This window comes from Pseudophryne corroboree, chromosome 4, assembly GCF_028390025.1.
Source record: "Pseudophryne corroboree isolate aPseCor3 chromosome 4, aPseCor3.hap2, whole genome shotgun sequence".
Lineage (NCBI taxonomy): Eukaryota > Metazoa > Chordata > Amphibia > Anura > Myobatrachidae > Pseudophryne > Pseudophryne corroboree.
The window spans coordinates 616,836,782-616,859,167 of record NC_086447.1 but is presented as its reverse complement, the minus strand read 5'-3'; the positions used below and the strand labels follow the sequence as shown (position 1 = coordinate 616,859,167).

At 44.6% G+C, this 22,386-nt stretch overlaps 1 protein-coding gene across 7 annotated transcripts in view; it reads left to right on the top strand.

Annotated features, from left to right (window-relative positions):
• The window catches only part of ZDHHC14 (zinc finger DHHC-type palmitoyltransferase 14), a 336,275-nt gene that overhangs the window by 204,278 nt on the left and 109,611 nt on the right, over nucleotides 1-22,386 (top strand). For all 7 annotated transcript variants that reach the window (XM_063917666.1, XM_063917664.1, XM_063917662.1 and 4 more), the window contains one exon: nucleotides 3,178-3,336. In XM_063917666.1, the coding sequence (XP_063773736.1) occupies nucleotides 3,178-3,336 (159 nt within the window). The remainder of the gene's footprint in view (nucleotides 1-3,177; nucleotides 3,337-22,386) is intronic.

Here is a 22,386-nt window from a genome sequence, read left to right as displayed (position 1 = left end):
AGAGTCATCCGCACTCTCCCGCCCGTTTGGGAGCTTTGGTATAATCCCCATGGTCCTTACGGAGTCCCAGCATCCACTTAGGACGTCAGAGAAAATAAGATTTTATTCACCGGTAAATCTATTTCTCGTAGTCCGTAGTGGATGCTGGGCGCCCATCCCAAGTGCGGATTGTCTGCAATACTTGTTTATAGTTATTGCCTAACTAAAGGGTTATTGTTGAGCCATCTGTTGAGAGGCTCAGTTATATTTCATACTGTTAACTGGGTATAGTATCACGAGTTATACGGTGTGATTGGTGTGGCTGGTATGAATCTTACCCGGGATTCAAAATCCTTCCTTATTGTGTCAGCTCTTCCGGGCACTGTATCCTAACTGAGGTCTGGAGGAGGGTCATAGTGGGAGGAACCAGTGCACACCAGGTAGTCCTAAAGCTTTCTTTAGTTGTGCCCAGTCTCCTGCGGAGCCGCTATTCCCCATGGTCCTTACGGAGTCCCAGCATCCACTACGGACTACGAGAAATAGATTTACCGGTGAGTAAAATCTTATTTATTCTTATACAAACGATATATAGATGACCTTATAATTTTTTGGGGTGGTTCTTTGGAGGCATTAAATAAGGTATTTCATTCACATAATGCCTTGGAACATCCCATTAAATTTACTTGGGAAATCGATACATCGAGTGTACATTATCTGGATATTAATATCTCCAGACAATCACAAACTTTCAATACTTTACATAAAACCTACAGACAGAAACAATCTCCTACATAATAGGAGTTTTCATCCTCCCACGCTCAAACAGGGTCTTCCCTATTCCCAGTTCTTACGAGCATGCAGATTAATTTAGTGATCCAAATCGCTTACAGTAACAACTGGATGTCATGTTGGAGAAATTTTTAGCTAGGGGTTATGATCTGAAGCATTTACAGAAACAAAAACTCAGAGCTTTGTCACATCCACACTCGACTTTGCTTAATACTCGAACCAAAAAAACTAAAGAGAATAAAATTATGTGGGTAAATCACTATAACCCTTTAAGTTTCAGGATTCATAAACAGGTTAAAGCATTGTGGCGGCTAGTCACTTCAGACACTGAGTTGCCCATGTTTAAACAACAACAGATCATGCAGTGTTTCAAAAGAGGTGGGAACCTCAGGGACCTTTCGGTCAAGACGGATGTTACACAGCCTGTTTCTGGTAATATTACCTTTTTGGGTTCAGCGAAAAAGTGTTGTGTAAAATGTGCTAATTGCGTCACTTGCGGATCAATGATCAGTGGGGACACGTTTAGACACCCTATGACAGGTAAAGCTTATAAGATTTGTTATCAACTGACAAGGTTTGTTGTATACATGATTACATGCCCTTGTAGTCTCAATTATATTGGGAAAACAGAGACTCTGTTCAAAGAGAGAATTGCGAACCACAAAATTGCCATAAAAAATGCTTTACTCAAAAAACCAAGAGACTAACCAGTCGCCAAACATTTTCTTACAGCAGGTCATCAGATATCTGAGCATAGATATATTATGATCGATCATGTGCCTCCCTTAAAGATAGGCAGGGACCGAGCAAAAGCTCTGTTACATTTGGAATCCAAATGGATTTTCAGGCTACAGACTTTAACTCCGTTTGTGTTAAATGAACAATTGGGATTTGAATGGTTTTATGCAAATCCTTGACACAAGCTGCTTATTTTGTAATAATATTTATGCATTAAGGTATATATTGGACTTCTGATCTTGTTGCATATCGTGGTCTAGATATATACCTGAAAGGCTTTATAATGCATTCTTTAATGGTCATAGTTTTAGAACTATATCATCTCTGGTTTACGAATGGGTGCTTAAGCCATATCTGTATTATATATATATATATATATATATATATATATATATATATATATATATATATATATATATATATATATATATATATATAAAGTAAAGATTTACTAGTTTGCTCAGTGTTGGTGGTAGTTACATTTGTATAAATCAGAGGTTCTCAAACTCTGTCCTCGGGGGCACACACAGTGCATGTTTTGCAGGTCTCCTCACAGAATCGCAAGTGAAATAATTAGCTCCACCTGTGGACCTTTTAAAATGTGTCAGTGAGTAATTAATACACCTGTGCACCTGCTGGGTTACCTGCAAAACATGCACTGTGTGTGCCCCCGAGGACCGAGTTTGAGAACCTCTGGTATAAATGATACTTTTAGTAAAGCAATAGAATAACTTCACTAATAAGACTGACTCCTTAGTGATCTGTCATTAACCCATTACGAGGTTTTATGTCACATTCACGTGTTTTAGAATTATTATCGCTAAACTATTTTGCACAATTTTGATATCTATTTTGCACAATTTTGATATAAAGGTGTTGTTCATTATTGACATGTATTCTAATTGCACTGAGTTATTTGTGATATTTATTGTAAAACAAGTACACATTCTTTTGTTACCACATCCGGTCCTTTGAGGCTGGAGGTGGAGCTTATTGACGTTGTTACCTATTTAAACTCACTATTGTCATTTCACCTGTATCCTAACGAAAGAGTTGAGAGACATATTGCGCAGCTGGCTGGGTGCCTCACTATCACCAATTGGTGCAATGTATAGCAAGAAAACAGTTGTCACTCCAGGCGAAGAACAAAAAACACAGCTCGGAAACATACACAGTATATATCTTAACTTTGTTAAAATGTTATCATATACCAGCTATAAAGAAAAAATCAATAAAACATACAACAGTTTCCAGTGCAAGAAAAAAAAAAAAAAAAAAATATATATATATATATATATATATATATATATATATATATATATATATTCATCATCTTTTGCTGGAGAGGATGATTAATGATATCCATGAGACATGGTTTCTGTCCTTGTCATCTTTACATATAAAGAAAAAGAAAATTCACTGTGTATCAGGAGATCCTAAATTCTATCCACTTTTTGCTGCCATTATGGTTTATTTAATTTACAGCCAAAAGTGTAGTGAATACAAATTGATTATGTCTGCGTTCAACCTACTGAAACTTCTTAGCTTTTATATATATTTTTTAATTCTGATGCACACCATGATTCAAAAAAGTTTGGGGACCACTGCTTTTCTGTCATTTCCTTCATTGTTGACTCATAATTCATAGCTATTGTTCTGTTTTTCTTGTAGATGTTGCCAATGGGTCCACCTCGGGTGGATATCGACCTCCTCCCCGAACTAAAGAAGTAGTCATAAATGGACAAACGGTTAAACTGAAATATTGTTTTACCTGCAAAATCTTCCGCCCGCCTCGTGCCTCACACTGCAGTTTGTGTGATAACTGTGTAGGTAAGCATCAGTGTCTCAGAATATAGAAATTTTATATATAATATCTGAACTTATTTTAGTTAAGTTGAGAGTCAAAAATAGTTGCTGTATGTATTGGAACAGTTTATTATATAAACCACAGATTCCAGCCATGTTGAAATGTGCTTATCAACATACATGTAGGTTCCCGAACCGGGATTTAGTCATGTTGTCGGCAGTTGCCATGTGTACTCCACAATGTTCTAGTGTCGACGTGGTGCAATGAGTCAACAGGTACCATGTCAATGTCCTCAGAATGTCGAACTCTGAAATGTTGACATTCTCAGAGTGCCGCCAGGGGGTTAGGCTGTAGTTGGAGGTTAGGGTTAAACTGCCGGTGGGAGATTAGGGCTAGGCACTAGATAGAGGGGTAAGGATAGATACGGTTAAAATACTTACCAAAACCGCTGCTCACTCAGAGGTCTGCGCTGGAAGGGATGGTAATTTGACTACTGGGTCCTGGAAGCTGCAGTGGAGCCCCTGCAGCCGTCTGGACCAGGTAAGTTATCACTGAGCCAATAGGGATGTTAAGTCGTCATTCTACCATGTCGACATTTCATATGCATAGACAATGCATGTTGATGTAACTGTCGACCTAACACACATGGAAGGTTGTGTAATACTTAGAACTTGATTTTATTTCTGGTTCTCTTATTTAAACCTACTCTCCTGCAAGGATGATTATATGATACTAGAGCACAAGTGAAATGACTAAGCAGCAGGAAATATTTGGATTGCCACACTTTGTTCAAACATTTAAATAACATTTTAACAGTATTTCATATTTTTGCTTTTTGCTCACTGTCAGAGTAACTAGAAAGAGAATTGGAGTTCAGTATTGCTTTTTGGCCAGGATATATGTTGTGTAAACTTATGGAGGGCCTCATGCAGCCCTCATTGCTGCCTGTTGTGTCACTTACTGTAAATAGTTGAAGGCAGCTTGTCTTGCAATCAAAGTACTGTAACGGGGGGAAAAAAAGAATCCACGTGTTCTAAAATGGTTCTGTTTTTGCACATAACCTGTTTTTTTTATTTACAAGTAGTCATGATTTCTTTTCTTTTTTACCTTTCAGTTATATTTTGGGCCTTTCACTGTGGAAATTGTGGTAACCTGCCCTTCACAGCAGATTCCCTTTACAGTTCCAGTAATGCAGCATTAATTGATCCGATTTATTATTAAATTGTATCAACGTATTTAAATTGTGAGCTTCTGGGGATGTTTTTACATTATTATTTATTAGTGGTAGTAGAATTATCATTATTAAGTGAACAGCCAAGCTATATTTGTTGCCAAAAAACTTGCGCTCAAAAAAAAAGGGCCATTATTTTTTGCTTGTTTTGTTTTTACTGACAATTTAATTAAAGCACGTTTTGTTCGTGTGAAATAAATCCAGTTTTTGCGATCACGGATGTGAACAAATGGGACTTATCAGACATTTCATTTCGAGACCTCAGCAGGTCCCAACAAAAATGGCAGATAAGCACCAGCATCAGGGCTAATTGGTTAACTGCCAGGGAATCAAATATACGCTGTAAATTACCACTGCTAATTGAATTCTCCCCTCAGTATGTGATTGGTTGTAAATAGCTAGCTGTATCTTTTTGTCCACTGTTCATATTTATTCCCTACAACCTAATTTCTTTAGCACTTATTTACCAATCTCATAAGTAGATCTCACTTGCAGATTTTCTTTCCGTTCTTAGGTTGGTATCCGGTCTCTAGGTCAACCACACTTAGGTGGATAGTCATTAGGTTGATCACTATTGGTCGACACACATTAGGTCGACGGGGTTTCTATGTCGACATGGTCACTAGGTCGGCATATTCTAGCTTGACATGAGTTTTTCACAATTTTTTTTTCATTTTTTGAACTTTCAAACTTTACAATCCACGTGGACTACAATTGGGAACGGTAATCTGTGCTGAGCGCAGCGGTAACGGAGCGAAGCACCTTGCCCGAAGCATGACGAGTGAACACAGTGCACTAATTTGGGGTTCCCGGTCACTCGACGAAGAAAACGACACAAAAAAACTCATGTCGGCCTTTTTTTCACGTCGACCTAATGCTCGTCGACCTGTTTTGGGCGTCGACTTAGTCAGTGTCGACCAATAGTGGTCGACCTAGGCACTGTCGACCTAAGTGTGGTTGACCCTATGAACCACACCCCTTAGGTTTGTCATATTTACTACTCTGGCCCTGTATTCTTCTACTTTCCTGTATTAATCCTGCATATTCATACTGTTGCTCTGTAATACATCTTGTTTATCCCACTTCTTTCAATTCTACATTTTTTATCCCTTTTGTACGAACCGTAATTTATTTTCTCTAACGTCCTAGTGGATGCTGGGAACTCCGTAAGGACCATGGGGAATAGCGGGCTCCGAAGGAGGCTGGGCACTCTAGAAAGATCTTAGACTACCTGGTGTGCACTGGCTCCTCCCACTATGACCCTCCTCCAAGCCCCAGTTAGATTTCGTGCCCGGCCGAGGTTGGATGCACACTAGGGGCTCTCCTGAGCTCTTAGAAAGTTATAGTCTTAGAATTTGTTATTTTCAGTGAGACCTGCTGGCAACAGGCTCACTGCAGCGAGGGACTAAGGGGAGAAGAAGCGAACTCGCCTGCTTGCAGCCGGATTGGGCTTCTTAGGCTACTGGACACCATTAGCTCCAGAGGGATCGACCGCAGGCCCAGCCTTGATGTTCGGTCCCGGAGCCGCGCCGCCGTCCCCCTTACAGAGCCAGAAGCAAGAAGATGGTCCGGAAAATCGGCGGCATGAAGACTCTGTCTTCACCAAGGTAGCGCACAGCACTGCAGCTGTGCGCCATTGCTCCTCTCACACACTTCACACTCCGGTCACTGAGGGTGCAGGGCGCTGGGGGGGGCGCCCTGAGGCAGCAATAAAAACACCTTGGCTGGCTAAAATACCTCAATATATGGCCCCAGGGGCTATATATGAGGTAAATACCCCTGCCAGAATTCCATAAAAAACGGGAGAATAGGCCGCGAAAAAGGGGCGGAGCCTATCTCCTCAGCACACTGGCGCCATTTTTCCCTCACAGCTCGGCTGGAGGGAAGCTCCCTGGCTCTTCCCTGCAATTCTACAGTACAGTAAGAGGGAAAAGACAGGGGGGGCATTAAAATTGGCACTGTATACAGTATATTATATAAAAGCTATTAGGGACATAACTCAGTTAGTCCCTGTATATATATATATAGCGCTCTGGTGTGTGCTGGCATACTCTTACTCTGTCCCCCCCAAAGGGCTTTTGTGGGTCCTGTCCTCGTTTAGAGCATTCCCTGTGTGTCTGCGGTGTGTCGGTACGGCTGTGTCGACATGTTGAATGAGGAGGCTTATATGGTGACAGAACAGAGGCCGATATATGTGATGTCGCCCCCTGTGGGGCCGACACCAGAGTGGATGGATAGGTGAAAGGTATTAACCGACAGTGTCAACTCCTTACATAAAAGGGTGGATGACGTAACAGCTGTGGGACAGCCGGCTTCGCAGCCCGCGCCTGCCCAGGCGTCTCAAAGGCCATCAGGGGCTCAAAAACGCCCGCTCTCTCAGATGGCAGACACAGATGTCGACACGGAGTCTGACTCCAGTGTCGACAAGGTGGAGACATATACACAATTCACTAGGAACATCCGTGACGTGATCCCGGCAATAAAAAATGTGTTATACATTTCTGACTTTAACCCAAGCACCTCTAAAAATGGGTTTTAGGTTTGGGGAGAAAAAACAGGCAGTGTTTTGTTCCCCCATCAGATGAATAAATGAAGTGTGTGAAAGCGTGGGTTCCCCCGTTAAGAAACTGGTAATTTATAAAAAGTTACTGATGGCGTACCCTTTCCCGCCAGGTGGATAAGTTACGCTGGGAGATATCCCCTAGGGTGGATAAGGCGCTCACACGTTTGTCAAAAAAGGTGGCACTGCCGTCTTAGGATACGGCCACTTTAATAGGTACCTGTTGATAAAAAACAGGAGGCTATCCTGAAGTCTGTATTTACACACTCAGGTACTAGACTGAGACCTGCAGATAGTGCTGCTGCAGCGTGGTCGGTGACCCTGTCAGACAGGGATACTAGTTGGCAAACATAAAAACATATTAAAGACGTCGTCTTATATATGGGGGATGCACAGAGGGATATTTTGCCGACTGGCATCCAAAATAAATGTAATGTCCATTCTGTCAGGAGGGTATTAGAGACCTGTCACTGGACAGGTGATGCTGACTTAAAAAGCGCATAGAGAGCCTTATAAGGGTGAGGAATTATTTGGGGAGGGTCTCTGGGACCTCGTATCCACAGCAACTGCTGGGAAGAAATAATTTTACCTCAGGTTTCCTCACAGACAAAGGTACAGTCCTTTCGGCTTCAGAAAAGCAAGCGGGTCAAATGGCGCTTCCTTTCTGTACAGAGACAAGGGTAGAGGGAAAAAAGCTGCACCAGTCAGCCTGTTCCCAGAATCAAGATTCTTCCCCCGCCTCCTGTGAGGCCACACCATGACGCGGGTGCTCCACAGGTGTAGCCAGGTACGGTGGGGGGCCGTCTCAAAAATTTCAGCAATTAGTGGACTCGCTCACAGGTGGATCCCTGTTTCTTTCAAGTAGTATTTCAGGGGTACAAGCTGGAATTCGAGATGTCTCCCCCCAGCCGTTTCCTAAAATATGCCTTGCTGACAACTCCCTCAGGCAGTGAGGCTGTGCTAGAGGCAATTAATAAGCGGTATTCCCAGCAGGTAATACTCAAGGTGCCCCTACTTCAACAAGGACGGGGTTACTATTCCACACGGGTTGGGGTACCGAAACCGCATGGTTCGGTGTGACCCATTTTATATTTAAAATCCTTGAACACAAAAATTCAAGTTCAAGATGGAATCGCTCAGGGCGGTTATTCCAAGCCTGGACGAGGGGGATTACATGGTATCCTGGGACATCAAGGATGCTTACCTGCATGTCCCCATTTACCATCCTCGCCAGGAGTACCTCAGATTTGTGGTACAGGATTACCATTAGCAAGTCCAGACACTGCCGTTTGGACTGTACATGGCACCGAGGGTGTTTTATCAAGGTAATGGCCGAAATGTTGATACTCCTTCAAAAAAAAAGGGAGTTGTAATTATCCCGTACTTGGACAATCTCGTTATAAGGGCGAGGTCCAAGGAGCAGTTGGTAGTCGGGGTAGCACTATTTTGGAAAGTGCTACAACAGCATGGTTGGATTCTAAACAGTCCAAAGTCACAGCTGGTTCCTATGACACGTCTACTGTTCCTGGGGATGGTTCTGGACATAAACCAGAAATAGTGTTTCTCCCGGAGGAGAAAGCCAAGGAGTTGTCATCTCTAGTCAGAGACCTCCTGAAGCCAAAATAGGTAGCGGTGCATCATTGCACGCGAGTCCTGGGAAAAATGGTAGCTTCATACGAAGCAATCCCATTAGGCAGGTTCCATACAAGAACTTTTCAGAGGGACCTGTTGGACAAGTGGTCCGGATCGCATCTTCCGATGCATAGGCTGATAACCCTGTCTCCAAGGACCAGGGTATCTCTACTGTGGTGGCTGCAGAGTGCCCATCTTCAAGAGGGCCGCAGGTTCGGCATACAGGACTGGGTCCTAGTGACCATGGATTCCAGCCTTTGAGGCTGGGAGGCAGTCACACAGGGAAGAAATTTCCAGGGACTTTGGTCAAGTCAGGTTATTTCCCTACACATAAATATTCTGGACCTGAGGGCCATTTACAATGCCCTGAGGCCGGCAAGGCCTCTGCTTCAAAACCAGCCGGTACTGATCCAATCAGACAACATCACGGCAGTCGCCCATGTAAACCAACAGGGCGGCACAAGAAGCAGGATGGCGATGGCAGAAGCCACAAGGATTCTCCGATAGGCGGAAAATCATGTGTTAGCACTGTCAGCAGTGTTCATTCCCGGAGTGGACAACTGGGAAGCAGATCTTCTCAACAGACACGACCTCCACCCGGGAGAATGGGGACTTCCTCCAGAAGTCTTCCAATAGGATTGTACACCATTGGGAAAGGCCACATGTGGACATGATGGCGTCCCGCCTCAACAAAAAGCTATAAAAGATATTGCACCGGGTCAAGGGACCCTCAGGCGATAGCTATGGACGCTCTGGTAACACCGTGGGTGTACCAGTCGGTTTATGTGTTCTCCCCTCTACCTCTCATACCAAAGGTACTGAGAATAATAAGAAGGCGAGGAGTAAGAACGATACTCGTGGATGGCCAAGAAGAGCTTGGTACCCAGAACTTCAAGAATTTATATCAGAGGACCCATGGCCTCTGCCACTCAGACAGGACCTGCGGCAGCAGGGGCCCTGTCTGTTCCAAGACTTACCGCGGCTGCGTTTGTCGGCATGGCGGTTGAACGCCGGATCCTGAAGGAAAAGGGCATTCCGGAGGAAGTCATTCCTACGCTTACTAAAGCTAGGAAAGAGGTTACAGCAACTCATTATCACCGCATATGGCGAAAATATGTTGCATGGTGTGAGGCCGAAAGGGCCCCAACAGAGGAATTTCAACTAGGTCGATTTCTGCATTTCCTGCAAGCAGGAGTGACTATGGGCCTTAAATTGGGTTCCATTAAGGTACAGATCTCGGCTCTGTCGATTTTCTTTCAAAAATAACTAGCTTCAGTACCTGAAGTTCAGACATTTATAAAAGGAGTGCTGCAGAGTCAGCCCCCGTTTGTGCCTCCTGTGGCACCTTGGGATCTCAACGTGGTGTTGAGTTTCTTAAAATCACATTGGTTTGAACCACTAAAAACCGTGGATCTGAAATATCTCACGTGGAAGGTGGTTATGTTATTGGCCTTGGCTTCTGCCAGGCGAGTATCAAAGTTGGCGGCTTTGTCTTGTAAAAACCCTTATTTGATTTTCCATATGGATAGGGCAGAATTGAGGACTCGTCCCCAGTTTCTCCCAAAGGTGGTGTCAGCGTTTCACCTGAACCAGCCTATTGTGGTGCCTAGGCTACTAGGGACTTGGAGGACTCCAAGTTGCTAGACGTTGTCAGGGCACTGAAAATATATGTTCCAGAACGGCTAGAGTCAGAAAATCTGACTCGCTGTTTATCCTATATGCACCTAACAAGCTGGGTGCTCCTGCTTCTAAGCAGACTATTGCTCGTTGGATTTGTAGTACAATTCAGCTTGCACATACTGTGGCGGGCCTGCCACAGCCAAAATCTGTCAATGCCCATTCCACAAGGAAGGTGGGCTCATCTTGGGCGGCTGCCCGAGGGGTCTCGGCTTTACAACTTTGCCGAGCAGCTACTTGGTCAGGGGCAAACACGTTTGCAAAATTCTACAAATTTGATACCCTGGCTGAGGAGGACCTGGAGTTCTCTCATTCAGTGCTGCAGAGTCATCCTCACTCTCCCGCCCGTTTGGGAGCTTTGGTATAATCCCCATGGTCCTTACGGAGTTCCCAGCATCCACTAGGACGTTAGAGAAAATAAGAATTTACTCACCGGTAATTCTATTTCTCGTAGTCCGTAGTGGATGCTGGGCGCCCATCCCAAGTGCGGTTTATCTGCAATACTTGTACATAGTTATTGTTAACTAAATCGGGTTATTGTTGAGCCATCTGTTGAGAGGCTCTATTGTTTCATACTGTTAACTGTGTTTCATATCACGAGTTGTACGGTGTGATTGGTGTGGCTGGTATGAGTCTTACCCGGGATTCAAAATCCTTCCTTATCGTGTACGCTCGTCCGGGCACAGTACCTAACTGAGGCTTGGAGGAGGGTCATAGTGGGAGGAGCCAGTGCACACCAGGTAGTCTAAGATCTTTCTAGAGTGCCCAGCCTCCTTCGGAGCCCGCTATTCCCCATGGTCCTTACGGAGTTCCCAGCATCCACTACGGACTACGAGAAATAGAATTACCGGTGAGTAAATTCTTATTTTTCTATACTTATGCAACTTTTTTTTGTTTCACATGCCACTGCAGGAAATGCTGCAGCTCCCAAACTGTGACTTCTGAGTAGAGAGAATGGTAGTGACACATCCTTACATCAGTCAAAATATTGAATTGGTCACTCTAAATGATTTTTATTTTTTATTGTTTTCCTGTCCTGCCATGCCGCTTTACTTGTGTTTAGGGCTCTTCTTCTAAATGATCCACATTCTTCTAATCTTAGCATATAAAGTACTTGTAGCCATATTAATTATTCTAAAGACAGCATCTGCAGTTATACATTGAAAGTATAGATTCATAGAAACATAGACTTTGATGGCAGATCAGAATTACTTGGCCCATCTAGTCTGCCCATTTTTTGTCCTACATCTTTGCTGCAGTCATACCAAACAGGCCCTCACGTGAGAATCTTCTAGTGTTAGCCATCTTTTTGCCGAAATTGCAACCTGGTCACAACGCAGTGCGACTAGAACGCACTTGGAGATTTGTTATGCCCTTCTATATATGTGTGCAACGGAGTCTCTGAATCTGTACATGAAGTGCTACAATGTAGCAGCCGCAGCTTTTTTTTTTCAATACAAGTTCTGTTCTTCTCCGTATACAGACTTAGTCACGCACAATATATGTGTCATATATCAAATTTATCAGCACAGTCTCTTAGTGCATCCTAGTCGCATTGTGCTGCGACTAAGACACATTTTTGGTAAAAAAAAGACCCCCAACGTTAGCAGAGTTACACGGGACCTTGCAGCTCACTCACGCTAGGCATCTCGCGCTGCATGGAGTATTGAGACTAGATGTATGAGGGCACATCTGTAGTGCTGGCTGCCTCTTGCTTTGCAGGGGCATTGAATAGATGTGCCTCCATTCTCATAAATATCAGACCACTTAAGAGATCCTGCTGTGTCCTTGAGTGACTGTATGCTGAATTCTTTATCGTATGTTAGAGTGCAACAACTTTCTTGTTAGGTTAGGCTCCATGAAAGTACAGGTATCATCTCTGTCCATTAATTTTCAGAAAAGATTGCCCATTATTCCAGAAGTAAAGACATTTTTGGAGGGTGTATTGCACATAGTCTCCATCTAGGCAGACCCTGTAAGGCTATCCAGTTACCACCTTTTGAGCCTTTGTAAGGATGTAGACTTTACGTAGATATCTTGGAAATTGACTTTTCTTTTAGCCATCTCATCAGCTAGAAAAATGTCAGATTTGGGAGTTATATCTTGCAAACGTATGTTTTTATTTATCCATGAAGATAGGACAGTGTTGCGTACACTTCCACCTTTACAACTTAAGGTGGTGTCAGATTTTCATTTAAATCCAGAAATGGTTATACCATCCATTGTGAAATCAGGCAAGACAATAGATCAGATGCAATCATTTGTTAGATGTGGTGAGAATATTAAGAATATACGTGGAGAGAAATAATCTATACAAGAAAAATTGTGTTTGTTCTTGCTTAGATTACTCAGGGCCAGCTCCAGGCCTACTAGCGCCCTAAGGTTAATCCAGATAAGAAATTTCAAATTCCTATGCGGTTATTAGCTTTTCCTTTTCCTACTGAAGATAGGAAAAAATGGGAAAATCCACTGATAATGGATACATCAGTCTCCAGGCTCTCACGTAAAATAGTACTACCTGTGCCTGGTGCAGCCTACCTAAAGGATACAGCTGATCGTAAGATTGAGACTACACTCAAATCTTTGTATACAGCTGCAGGGGTGGCCCAGAGGCCCACTGTAGCATGTGGTTGGATTAGTCGAGCCATTGCTAAATGGTCTGGTAATTTAATTGAGGGGTTAGACACCTTACCTTAAGAGGAAATTGTTTTACTCCTGCAACACATACAAGACTGTGAACTTTATGGTTGAAGCCATTAAAGAGAGAGGTTTGCTTAACGCACGCACCACAGCTATGGCAGTGTCTGCACACAGGTGATTATGGCTGCATCAGTGGACTGCTGCGCGGACTCCTAGAAAGGTGTGGAAGGCCTGCCGTTCACAGGTGAGGCCTTATTTGGCGACGAACTCAACCAGTGGATCTCACGAGCTACTGCGGGTAAGTCTACCTATCTACCTTCTGCAGCTCCGCCAGCTAGGAAGACCTAATCAGGACCCAATCTACAGTCCTTTCGGACTGCAAAGTTTAGGGGCAAGGCCAGAGGTGGTTCTACCACCACCAGAGGTGCTAGAGGTAAACCACGCAGACCAGCGACTGCTGGTCCACAGGAACAGAGCTCAGGCTCTGCTTCCTCAAAACCTTCCGCATGACGGTGGACCGTGATGCCTGGGAGACAGGCAGGTGGGAGCCCAGCTAAAATTCTGCAGTCACATCTGGACAAGATCTTGCCAGGATCACTGGGTCATAGACCTTATATCCCAGGGCTACAGGCTGGAGTTCCAGGATCTCCCACCTCACAGATTCTTCAAATCAGGCTTACAAGTCTCTCCAGAAGCAAGGATAACATTACAAGACACCATTCAAAACTTGTTACAGACTCAGGTCATTGTCCCAGTTCCACCTCACCTACAAAACAAGGGATACTATTCCAGCTTGTTTATAGTTCCAAAACCGGATGATTCTGTAAGATCGATTCTGAATCTCAAATCATTGAACCCATACTTACTGGTGTTCAAGATGGAGTCTCTGAGAGCGGTGATCTCAGGTCTGGAAGAGGGGGAATTCCTAGTGTCTCTGGATATCAAGGATGCGTACCTTCACTTTCTGATCTGGCCGCCTCATCAGGCTTATCTACGGTTTGCATTGCAGGACTGTCACTACCAGTTTCAGGCCCTGCCATTTGGTCTCTCCACGGCACCGAGGGTGTTCACCAAGGTGATGGCAGAGATGATGCTATTCCGCAAACAGGGAGTGAACGTCATTCCTTACCTGGGCGATCTTCTGATGAAGGCTGCGTCCAGGGAGACATTGTTGGAGAACATTGGTCTCACAACCAGATTACTCCTGGATCATGGGTGGTTTCTGAACCTGCCAAAATCTCACCTAGAACCAACGCAGAGGCTTAATTTCCTGGGAATGATACTAGACACAGAGACTCAGAGAGTGTTCCTTCCCTTGGAAAAGGCAATGGTAATCCAATCGATGGTTCGGGCTGTCTTGAAGCTGACCCGAATCTCAGTACATCTATGCATCTGCCTTCTGGAGAAAATGGTGGCTTCTTACGTAGCAAATCAGTACAGAAGGTTTCATGCGAGGCCCTTCCAGCTGGATCTATTGGACAAATGGTCCGGATTACATCTTCACATGCACCAAAGGATTCGTCTGTCGCCGAAAGCCAGGATCTCCCTCATGTGGTGGCTACAAACTTTTCACCTAGTGCAGGGTTGAAGGTTCAGGATTTGGAATTGGATTCTATTAACCACAGATGTTGGGGGGCAGTCACCCAGGGAGTGCAGTTTCAAGGAAGGTGGTCAAATCAGGAAGTCGTCCTTCCAATAAACATCTTGGAACTCAGGGCCATCTACAACGCCCTTCTTCAGGCCTCCTCTCTTCTTCAGAATCAGGCCATTCAAGTTCAGTTGGACAATGTGATGGCGGTGACTTAATGAACTGACAGGGTGGAACGAAAAGCAGAACTGCAATGTCAGTGGTGTCAAGATTTCTCCTCTGGGCGGAAAAACACGCTGTGGCATTGTCGGCGACCTTCATTCTGGGAGTAAACAACTGTGAAGCAGATTTCCTCAGCAGACACGACCTGCACCCGGGGGAATGGGGCTTCCACCCGGAGGTGTTCCAGTGGCTGACACGTCAGTGGGGTTATCCACAAATCGACATGATGGCCTCTCGACTCAACAAGAAGCGCAATCGCTATTGTTCCAGGTCGAGGGACCCACAGACTGTAGCGGTCAACGCCCTGACAACTCTGTGGGTTTACCGGCTGGTGTACTTGTTTCCTCCAATTCCTCTGATCCCAAGAATTATCAAAAGAATAAAAAGGGAAAGAGTGCGAGCAATCCTGATTACTCCGGACTGGCCGCGAAGGGCCTGGTTTGCGGATCTTCTCGATATGCTAATCGAAGATCCGTAGCCTCTGCCTCTTCAAGAGGATCTTCTACAACAAGGCCAGTTCATTTATCAAGACTTACCGTGGCGACATTTGACGGCATGGAAGTGGAACGGCTGATTCTGTGCAGGAGAGGGATTCCTGACAAGGTCATCCCGACTATGATCCAAGCTAGGAAAGGGGTGACGTCAAAACATTACCATCGTATCTGGAAGAAATATGTCTCTTAGTGTGAGGGCAGACAATATTCTACGATGGAATATCATCTGGGACATTTCCTGCTTTTTCTGCAGTCAGGAGTTTACATGGGCCTATGCCTAGGCTCCATAAAAGTTCAGATTTCGGCCTTGTCTATTTTCTTTCAGAAAAAATGGCTTCCCTCCCTGAAGTCCAGACGTTCTTGAAGGGTGTTCTTCATATCCAACCTCCCTTTGTGTCTCTGTGTATGGGTCATTAGGTCGACAGTCATTAGGTCAAGCACTATAGGTCGGCATGGAAAAAGGTCGACTTGAGTTTTTGTTGTTTTTTTTTGTCGTTTTCTTTGTAAAGTGACGTGGAACCCCAATTAGTGCACCGTGTCCCCTCGCATGGCTTGCTTCACTCGCCATACTTCCCGAGGTGCTGCGCTCGGCACATGTTACCGTTGCCAATTGTAGTCCTTGTGGATCGTAAAGTATGAAAAAGTTCAAAATATAAAAAAAATTTGAAAAACTCGTGGTGACCTCTTCCCATGTCGACCTTGGTCAAGTCAGCCTAATGACCGTGTCGACCTAGTGCATGTCGATCAATAGTGGTCGACCTAATGACTGTCGATTTAAGTCTAGTCAACCTAATGACCGTAAGCCGTGCCTCCCACGGCACCTTTGGATCTCAATTTGGTTCAACAATTTCTCCAATCCGACTGGTTTGAACCATTACAGGAGGTAGATGTAAAATATCTTATGTGGAAGACCGTCACGCTCTTTGCCTTGGCTTCGGAAAAGCGCGTATGGGAGCTGGGTGCGTTGTCTCACAAGAGCCCCTACTTGATTTTCCATGAGGACAGAGCTGAACTCGGGACTCGTCTGCAATTCCTTCCTAAGGTGGTGTCAGCGTTTTACATCAACCAGCCAATTGTGGTCCCGGTTGTTACTGACACCTCTGCTAATTCGAAGTCCTTGGACGTTGTAAGGGCTTTGAAGGTATATGTAAAGCGAACAGCTGAGATTATGGATCCATTTCAATATACCATCTAGGTACGAACCTTTTTTTTTTTAAAGAGAAATTAATTCTTTCTTTTGTAAATTTTATCTTGTGCATATGAATGAATCTTGCTGCTATTATATTCTTTAGACTCTGGATTTTTTAACATTTTGTTTGTCTCGTATTTTTCCCCAATTGTGTGGGGCATTTTTTAATAAAGTTATATCTTTTTTTCATGTGGACTCACTGTGGTTGAGAATTTTTTCTTATTTACCACCGGTGTTGTATATTTTATATGGAGACAAGATGTTTTTCACCATCATTAGACTCAGTCTCCAAAAGAAACCCAGATGTGTTTGAATACAACCATTTCTCCTGTGAGTAGGGTACGCCTCACACTGATCCATTAATACAAAAGATAGCTTTATATGCTTCTATCAGATTTGTTTCTGTGTGAGTGAGGTATGCTTATTTCTCGTGGGGAAAAGGGTTCATCACCAGATCGTTATTGCCTGTGACACATTGGTGGATAAAAGATACCTTTTTGGGTTTTTACCCTTTGTGTGGGAATTGAGTTGGGATGCCCATGGTTCCAAGTGGACCCGTCTATACCCCATGGTACTAAATGGATTCCCAGTATCCCCTACGGACTACAAGAAAAGTTTTTACCAGAAGGTAATTAAAATCCTATTTTTGTCAGTGGTGGGGCAGGGTGTAGTGGCCATATAAAGTAAATATTTTGAGCAAACAAATCCCTAAAGGTTATTTTAAACAGTGGAGCGGTTTGAGCTGAATAGTTGAAATCGGGCAGATGGCTAATAAAAACCCAGAATGTTACAGGGTTCATTGGGATAGAAAACCACCCTGGGAAAGTTCTAGAATTAGCCCTAATGGGGGTTGGGTACATTTTCCTCATAGGACTCGCTCAATGGGTTATGTGAGCTGGTGGCCACTAGAGGCCGCCACACGGACCGAATGAAAGTGAAAATGATCGTGTCGGGAGATGTTAGTCTGCTGCTAATTCATTAAAACTATTAATCTGACTGTGTCACTTTCTGAATGTGTTGCAGTAGCCATTTATTACAACTTTTCATATTCAAAATTGACTGGATTTTCTTTCCTTTTGTTTGATGTCCACTTACGGTTAAATGAGTATATATGGAGGGAGCCCGACGGAGCGCCATTTGGGACAACCTGTGTATAATGCATCCCCTACCGTATACTGCCCCTATATACACTGCACCTCCATCCTCATCCATATTATGCAGCCCCCACCATATATTGCCCCTATATACACACACTGCACCACCATACCCCTCCGTATAGTTCCCCCTATATACAGGGCACCCCCTCCTCCATATACTATGCTGTAACCCCATCCCGGTGCTCAGCAACAAGTACAGTAGCAGCAGTAACCAGGAAACGGATGCAGGAACAACCAGATGCTCCCGCAGCGCTCAGAGCGGAGACACTGGGGACACGTGGACACTAACCAGCAGGGGAAGAAGGTGAATCAGTCCGGCAGGAAGGGGTCAGACTCTGTGTGGGGTGAGCAGTGTGGTGACCGGGAGAAGGAGGGGCCTGCTCTGGGGTTGCAGATGATGTGGGTGAGGAGGAGGCAGATAATCGGATCAACTGCTTTATATGTACTGCGCGCAGGCGGAGGGGTGGGGTCCTGTGCTCGCCCCTCCCACAACCTGCACAGGCCATGCACAGACCCTCCGGCCAGCTGGTGGCTACTGGTGTCCTCTACCCCCAGGCTGGCCAGGAGCTGTTCGGGGACTGGTGAGCTTACGCATGCCAGTACTGGTGTACAGTCCATCTAGAAAGTATTCACAGCACTTCACTTTTTCCACATTTTGTTATGTTACAGCCTTATTCCAAATTGGAATAAATGAATTTTTTCCTTCAAAATTCTACACATAATACCCCATAATGACAATGTGAATATTTTTTTTTTTTTTGAGATTTTCGCAACTTTATTAAAAATGAAAAACTAAGAAATCACATGTACATAAGTATTCACAGCCTTTGCCATGAAGCTCAAAATTGAGCCTAGGTGCATCCTGTTTCCACTGATCATCCTTAAGATGTTCCTATAGCTTAAATGGAGTCCACCTGTGGTAAATTCAGTTGATTGGACATGATTTGGGAAGGCACACACCTGTCTATATAAGGTCCCACACTTGACAGTGCATGTCTGAGCACAAACCAAGCATGAAGTCAAAGGAATTGTTTGTAGACCTCAGACAGGATTGACTCGAGGCACAAATCTGGGGAAGGGTACAGAAAAATATCTGCTACTTTGAAGGCCCCAATGAGCACAGTGGCCTCCATCTGTAAATGGAAGAAGTTCGGAAGGGCCCTAGTCAGGGAGGTGACCAAGAACCCGATGGTCACTCTGTCAGAGCTACAGCATTCCTCTGTGGAGAGAGGAGAACCTTCCAGAAGGACAGCCATCTCTGCAACAATCCACCAGTCAGGCCTGTACAGTAGAGTGGCCAGATGGAAACCACTCCTTAGTAAAAAGCACATGGCAGCCTGCCTGTAGTTTGCCAAAATAAACCTGAAGGACACTCAGACCATGAGAAACAAAATTCTCTGGTCTGATAAGACAGATTGAACTCTTTGACGTGAGTGCCAGGTGTCATGTTTGGAGGAAACCAGGCACTGCTCATCACCAGGCCAATACCACCCCTACAGTGAAGCATGGTGGTGGCAACATCATGCTGTGGGGATGTTTTTCAGCGGCAGGAACTGGGAGACTAGTCAGGATAGAGGGAAAGATGAATGCAGCAATGTACAGAGAGATCCTGGATGAATACCTGCTCCAGAGCGCTTTTGACCTCAGACTGGGGCGACGATTCATATTTCAGCAGGACAATGACCCTAAGCACACAGCCAAGATATCAAAGGAGTGGCTTCAGGACAACTCTTTGAATGTCCTTGAGTGGCCCAGCCAGAGCCCAGACTTGAATCTGATTGAATATCTCTGCGGAGATCTGAAAATGGCTGTGCACCGACTCTTCCCATCCAACCTGATGGAGCTTGAGAGGTGCTGCAAAGAGCTTTTGGCATCATAATCAAAAAGACTTGAGGCTGTAATTGCTGCCAAAGGTACATCAACAAATATATAAATAAATGATATTTTCTTGCCACTAGGCAGCTGCATATGTTAACACAACACAATATTGTATATGTAACAACTGGCTGTTCTACCCGTTCTACGCACTGGAGTTTCTGATTTTTATGGTTGTATATAAAAATGAGTGTTAAAAATTTGGTAAATCTAAATTTGAGACTTCTTAATGTAAGTAAATATTAATCCATGGTTCTTGGCGTTACCAGAGGAGCACCAGTAGCAGACACGGTATAAAGTGACTGGACCATTTTTGTTGTTAAATTCTATACACTGGAGGTACAATCCAAATTTTGATCTGGTTGTCCATTTGGCCGTTATCGTTCACGCAATGCAAGCCACACATCTGTTATTATGTCATTATGTTAACCCCCTTTTCTATAACGTCCTAGTGGATACTGGGATGGTCTTAGTACCATGGGGTATAAATGGATTTCAGAGAGTTTTTTCAAACTTTGTTAGTTTATTCTTTTCAGGCAGTAGTGGTTGCCACCAGTCTGCTTGCGTCGTGGGACTTAGGGGGAAGACCGGCCCAACCTCTTGGGTTAATGGTCCGGATCCCCGCTGACAGGACATAGCTCCTGAGTTGTTGTTTCACATACCCTCAGGGTGTATGCACACTCCAACAGCATGCCACCACCCCTAACAGAACTGAAGAAGCTAGAGTGGTGAGTATTAAACCGGGGTCCCGTTTAGTGGGTCCCCGGTTCAACTGGCGGCTGGAATGGTCAGATTTCATGCAACTGCGCCGCCAGACCCTGTTCCCCCGTTTTTGACTAGGAGATCCATTCTGCAGATGTGCATAATATAATGTTTAAACATTTTAAAAAATACTTTTTCAACTTTATTAAATAAAATACATTTTAAAAAACAATGTTGTTAATGCTTTTGAAGGGAAAAATCGTCAGTTAAGCGGTTAAGGCGGGGGCTGCGTTGCCCACTCCAGGCACCCACACTGACGCTATTACAGAAAAGGGGTTTTAATTCCGTTTTCTACACTTTAGAGACATTTGCAAAGCGCGCCATTGAGGGGGCGTGGCTTCCTGGAGAGCGGGACCAGCAGCTTTAGGTGCCATTTAGGTGGGAACGATTTATGTGTAATACAGCTATTATACCTTATATAAGGTTGTAGCTACTGCCCGGCAAAGCACTGCTTTAGCTTAGTGGCAGAGTTTGCTGGCTTCTCCTCTCTGTCTCAATCCTTGCAGGGCTGTCTTAGTCACTGTGTTATATTTAACCTATTCCTGTGTGTATGCTCTGCTATTCTGTATGTTTGGGAAAAAGGTTACATGTCAGTCCTGTAACAAAGCTTTTCCCTACCCCAGAGGGTTCTGTCTTGTGTACTCATTGCAGTATCCCTTCTCAGGGCAGCAGCTCTCAGGAGCCAGCCTGGCTGGACTCCATTAAGGGAATGATTATTGATATCACCACTGAACTGGTTACGGCCAAGCATGAAAGGCAGGTGTTTAAAAAAAATCTATGGATGATTTTCTAGTTCACACTGTAGACCTCAGAACTACTTCCCAACCCCCCCTGCCAGTTTCACTGAAATGCGCAATGCCCCATGTGCTCCACTCTGACTCTGATAATGACCTGCCAGGTTTGGGGGAGGGAGAAGTTGAGGGGGATAAAGCAGAGAGTGCTAAGGAATTAAACACTCTTTTTAGACCAGTATGGATTTATCCTGACAAAAAGTTTCAAACCCCTAAAAGGTAATTGACTTCTTTCCCATTTCCTTCTGAGGATAGGAAGGTGTGGGAGACTCCTCCTATGGTTAATACTTCGGTATCCAGGCTGTCACGAAAAATTGTGCTGCCTGTACCCTGGTGCTATCTTCTTAAAGGACCCTGCAGATTGCAAGATCGAACCTACTCCTCAATCTATTTACACGGCAGTGGGCGTCACTCAGAGACCCACAATTGCTTGTGGTTTGATCACAAGGGCCATTGTTAAATGGGCCAATAATATCATAGAGGACTTTGACACCATGCCTCAGGATGAGCTTCTAACACTCCTGCATCATATTCAGGATTCAGCTAACTTCATGAGTGAGGCTATATAGGTGATTGTCAATTCATGGTCTCCGGCTATGGCAGTGTCGGCGTGCAGGGCTCTGTGGCTGCGGCAGTTGACAGCCGATGCTGATTCCAAGAAGGGCGTTGAAAATCTCCCCTTTACGGGGGAACCTGTGTTTGGTGAGGAACTAAACAAGTGTATTTTTTACAAGCTACTGCTGGTAAGTCCACCTATCTGCCGTCTGTGGCTCCTCCTGCTAGGCATGGTTATCCAGGCCCCTCTTTCCAGTCCATTCATGTGGCCAGATTCAAGGGCAGAGCCAGAGGTGCTTCTAACGCTGCCTGAGGTAATCGAGGTAAGCCACGCAGAACAGCGGCCGCTGGTTCCCTGGAACAGGTTTCAGGCTCTACCTCTGTCAAGCCCTCAGTGTGACGGTTGGTCTCCGGTTCAAGGGGAATTTCAGGTGGGTGCTCGACTCAATTATTTCCGCCATATTCGGGCGGAATCCTGCCAGGATCCTTGGGTGAGAAACCTAATCTCCCAGGGATACTGTTTGGAATTTCAAGACCTCCCTCCTCACAGATTCTTCAAATAAGGCTTGCCTGCTTCACGAGTTGCCTTGCTGGATGCCGTCCAACAGCTGCAACAAACACGGGTTATTGTTTAAGTCCCACCTCTACTCAGAAACAAGGGCTTCTATTCCAGCCTGTTCGTGGTACCAAAACCGAACAC